Source organism: Contarinia nasturtii, unplaced genomic scaffold (assembly GCF_009176525.2).
Source record: "Contarinia nasturtii isolate CC-2019 unplaced genomic scaffold, AAFC_CNas_1.1 Cnas_scaffold_2875, whole genome shotgun sequence".
Lineage (NCBI taxonomy): Eukaryota > Metazoa > Arthropoda > Insecta > Diptera > Cecidomyiidae > Contarinia > Contarinia nasturtii.
In genome coordinates this window covers 1-4,654 of record NW_022200192.1, presented here as the reverse complement: position 1 = coordinate 4,654, position 4,654 = coordinate 1, and the positions used below count along the sequence as shown (strand labels likewise).

Sequence of the window (4,654 nt, the reverse complement as noted above, 5' to 3'; positions counted from 1 at the left end):
GCAGATTTCGATAGGGACAACTAATGACATTTGTGATTTGACATCTCAACCACGGTCTGGCCTGTCTGCCAGGCACGAAATCTTCGTCGCTTTCATGGATAAATTTGAAATTATTGCAATAATAATGTCGCGTTATTGCGGTTGTATGACTTTGGCGAGGGCCTGTTTAATTCATCTGTGATCAGTGTTGAGATAGCGCTAAAGTGAATTCAGATTACAAATTCGATTTGGTCGTTGAGTGAATGGTCGGCTCTTCGAAAATAAAAATCGAATCACTCCCAAAACTAAAAAACGAGGCACCCTAGTGATCATGAAGTAGAGTGCGGAAAGTGGAAACTATGTATATTATTTGAAGAATAGAAGTGTCACACATCATTTAAAGATCAAAATATACAATGTATAGTATATACCCAAAAAACATTTGTTGTGGCAAATTCATCCATTATCGGGCATATGTTGACGGTCAATATTGGGGTCGGATTTGAGTGTAGTTTCAGTCATTTTCAACGTCGCAATGGAAAGAAAAAAGAGAAAAAATAAACTCAGTTACTAAGTATGAATCAACATCAATATACTATCGGTTCAGTTCAATAAATGATACTCACCTACGGGTTATTTTATATACCGAACTGCCCGTACTTCGGTCAAGGCCACAAAACTCAAGCCCAGCATAGTAACAAAACGTTACAATAATATTATTTAAAAAGAAATCTTAATGCTACATGTAATTAAAACTGGTCGTCATCGGAAACATCGAGAACATAAACGTAGTCCTCATCGTCACTGGAATCCTCATCGTCAGCTGCTTGATTTTGTACGGCAACAAAATCGTAAACAACAAATTGTTAGCCAAAACATTCTTAAACATTTTTAATTTCAGTGATATTTTTTCACCTTTGTACATGATGTTCTTGGCTGCAACGATATCCCGGTGCCAAACAGTTTTCAATTGAAATGGAGCTCGATCATCTTTCCAAATGCCAGTGTTTAGTTGCCAGTTTTTGAAACATACTTGAAGTTTTGACACTAAACCATCTGAATCCATTGGAATATGATCTGGGTTGGCTGCATTCAATCGATTAACAAAATCAACTGCATATTTACGCAATTGTTGGTACACTCGGTTGCTTTTCATGGTGATAATCACGTTCGGTTAATTCCATTGCGATGACTCATCTTCACTTGGAATACAATGCTGACAAACTTTGTATCGATCGCTTTTGGTTCGTCGATCGAATGGCCGGAAACATTTTGCACAAGTTTGCGATGTATTGTATTCGTCGACCAATCGTACAATACAATTTCCCAACTTCTTGAAACTGTTCAATAGTCGTCGTAATCCCGGGCATCGCAATCGCTTTTTAATACCAATTGGTGAGTTTGGAGCTATTTGAGCTGCACCAATAAAAACGAGCGCCGACTTTTTTTTCGTCAGTGATGCCGCGATTTTGTCACTGGCCCGATTCTCTCCGATGTATTTATCAAGACGGAGTCGAATAAACTTTCTTGTTGTGTACACCGCCATAGCTGGTTTCATCATTTTCACATAATAAGCGATGTAACACATCCAATGTGAACGTCCTTTCGGCGATGGAAAAAATGCATAGCGTTTATAGTCGAGCTCCCGTTGTTTTTGCAACAATTCAGTCCATTGATCGGATTTACGCTTGCGTTTGCCATATTTCGCTTTGAAATGGTATTTTGGACCATCAATTGTGATGTTTTCTTGAGATTTACGAACAAAAAATCATAGAAGTAAACAAATGATAAATAAAGAATGAATTTATTGTTTCTTACCTCGTTGCCGGATCGAACGTGTTTGCGAACGGTAGCGTTCCATGTACGAACTCCTGGATCGATTCCAAGCACATAATCAAACTCAAAATTATTGTACTTCTCTTTGATGGTGTTGTTATCAAGTTCTGGTGTATTGCGTTCAGGCTTCACGAAACATAACGAAACTGCCACACTATCGGTTGCCACAGCAAAATCGAATTCCTTACCATTTCCAAGTTTCGAAATTTTTGGCATGTCAAATATTAAATTCCAATAGAAAGCTGGATTGCTATCGTATTCAGTTTTTTCAATGTTTATTAGCTGACCGCGTTTTCCTTTTGCCAATTTCAATGCTCCAAATTTGCGCGCAATCAAATAAAAAAGATGGATATCGATGCGGATATGTTTCATATCGAAATCGTGGACTGGAACTACTAAAAAATTCTTTATTTTTGGCGGGAGTGGAGTGGTCGGCATGACATTGTTGTTCGGATCGCGTCGATATTGGAACCAGCGTTGTTTCAACATTTCATATTTCGCGTGAAAATCGAAAATTTGTCGCTGAATGTTTATAAATATTGGAATGGTTTGGAACCAGCGATCACGAATGAGATTCTGAAAGTGTACATTGATTGGCAATCCAATGCCTGCTGCTTCGTTTAATAGAAGATCGATGTTCGCGTTTCTCTCGACTCTACTTTGGAACATTACGATCTTCGTCGCACGTTTTACATCCAATTCAGTGATGAGATTTCCTTGTCGATTCAAATTCAGTTCGTAGCGCTTTAGTGTGAAAAATTTCTTGATGCGACTGAATGCCCATACTTTGATGTTATTTTTCACGTTTGTTATGTACTGAGTGATGAGATGATTGAATGCGTTTCCCATGCCCTCGCAAGCTGGCCAATTTTCTGGACGAAGAAAATCAGGACATGCTTGCTCCACAGTTCGTCGAAATGCAAGCGGTAATTTGTGGTAATTTTCTTGTAATACCGAGGTGAAACATTCACCAATTACACCATTCACGTATTTATTGAATTGATCATTCGTGTATTCATCGGATTCACCTTTAAAAAATCGAACATTTTCATCGTCAAAGGCTTTGTTTGCTTTGAACAAAAACAGTAATGACGCCAGAGTCGTAATCATTGTGGCCGAAAGGCACCAGTATGTGACCTGATCGATGAATGGTGCACGATACTCTTCCCGCAGCACTTGATTTAGAGTCATCTTCAACGACGTACTGCGCCCATTCTTGGCTCTCTTTCTTCTCATCGTGACAGATCTATTGTACAAAAATTAAAGAAAAAAATACACCAAATATAGCATAGATCACAAACACAATAAGATATAAACACTTCAATCACAAATTAAATGAAACAGTAATGAAGAGCGCATTATAAATATCACCTCTTTCCTCAACAAAGTAACTCTGTATTCTAAATCGAATGATGAAATTTATTTCCAACGTGACATCAAATATTTTGCCGATCGAAATGTTGTTGGAATATTCACAGTTAATTTTATCAACACTCTGTTATTTCGAAATTAAAACAAAGACAGTCACAAAACCAACTGTGAATATATCCATTCCACAGGGAACAGCATTCCGAACACACAAAATCGTTTTTGAAATGACAATAAAACCAATTGATCGCCCAAACCACGCTTCAAACACTCTCATATAATTCTCAAGAAATCGTGTTGAAAACAAAACAAAGTTTTATTGTAAACAAAATCGGTTGGTGCAAAAGTTGTTTATACTAACTACTTGGTTTGACACATATACACCGCGCGAATAGAAAAATGTCAGAAAGATGTCAGTTGCATTTCGAAAATTCAAAATAATAATTCCACAAATAAAGAAAAATAAATGTAATGAATGACTAGTAAAAGAGTTCTTCTGCAGAGTTTTATTTATTTCTTTCCGAATAAATTGTTTATTTTTTTATTTGAGCGTAAGATTTAGATTTTCAATATAAAACTTAATGTATTGGGTTGTGTTCACATTATGTTGTCAAATGAAATATTATTGGAAGTGAAAGAAACAAGTGGATCCATTCCATTGGAATTCGTGGAAACTATGCATATAATCTCCGTTCCATTTGACACGAAAATGACCACCAGAATGGGCCAAAACGTTACATTTTTCAACGTTAGAATGTACTAAAAACATTAGAAATTTTATGTATACATATAATCTACCTTCTAAGTTTCTTTAATTTATATTAAATAAATAATAAATTTATTCTCATTCATATTGACAGATTTCCAGACAATAGAGACACACACGGTATAAATACCTATTAAACAAAATATCGAATTAAAATTTAATTAATCTTTTTTTAATTGATCTCATAGGTATAAATACCGTGAGGATGGCAAAAGTGTGGATGTATGGCTGAGATTCTAATTATTATTATTTTCATTATATATATGAATGGGTAAGAATAATCATGAGCTCCAAACATTCTTTAAAAAAATACTGATACAAGACGATGAATTAAAATAAATGAGATAATAACTCACGTTTAAAATAAATCAGATACTTGAAAGATATTGAAAATAAAAGTGGTATGTATCAAATTTATTTTCAATTCTGGCTAGTATCTCATTTATTTTAACTCATTTGTGCATTATACCGAGTCTCCGAGAGTTTCATATAAGCCTTCCCATGTATTGATAGATCAATAGATGGTAAAAAATCGTGAAAAATGAAAAAAATATTGGAAGTATAAATTAAAACGTAAGGATTTTTCACTGAAATTGGGCATTTATTTCAAGAGGATGGTACACATTTTTTTATTCAAAGTATTGTCCATCGCTAGCCACTACTTTTTCCCATTTTCCAGGCAATTCATGGATTCCGTGCCAAAAG

The 4,654-nt window shown here is 35.3% G+C and overlaps 1 protein-coding gene across 3 annotated transcripts; it reads right to left on the bottom strand.

The window, feature by feature from the left end:
• Positions 1 to 14: 14 nt before the first annotated feature.
• On the bottom strand, positions 15 to 3,057 carry LOC116349502. Of its 3 annotated transcripts, none has more exons than XR_004201921.1 (4): positions 1,798 to 3,057; positions 895 to 1,726; positions 606 to 802; positions 15 to 336 (listed from the first exon to the last, which is right to left on the bottom strand). XR_004201921.1 is itself a non-coding variant. In XM_031780981.1 (2 exons), exons 1-2 carry the CDS (start codon positions 3,049 to 3,051, stop codon positions 1,154 to 1,156), a joined length of 1,827 nt encoding a protein of 608 aa, XP_031636841.1. In that variant the 5' UTR covers positions 3,052 to 3,057; the 3' UTR covers positions 821 to 1,153. The 3 variants fall into 3 exon arrangements, 1 of the variants encoding a protein (XP_031636841.1); XR_004201922.1 differs by having other exon boundaries at positions 15 to 284; XM_031780981.1 differs by lacking the exons at positions 15 to 336; positions 606 to 802 and having other exon boundaries at positions 821 to 1,726.
• Between the last annotated feature and the right edge of the window lie 1,597 nt (positions 3,058 to 4,654).

Coding starts and splice junctions, on each gene's coding strand:
- LOC116349502 (XM_031780981.1), bottom strand. CDS start 3,051: ATGAGAAGAAAGAGAGCCAAGAATGGGCGCAGTACGTCGTTGAAGATG. Junction 1,727..1,797: donor ACGTTCGATCCGGCAACGAG/GTAAGAAACAAT, acceptor CGTAAATCTCAA/GAAAACATCACAATTGATGG.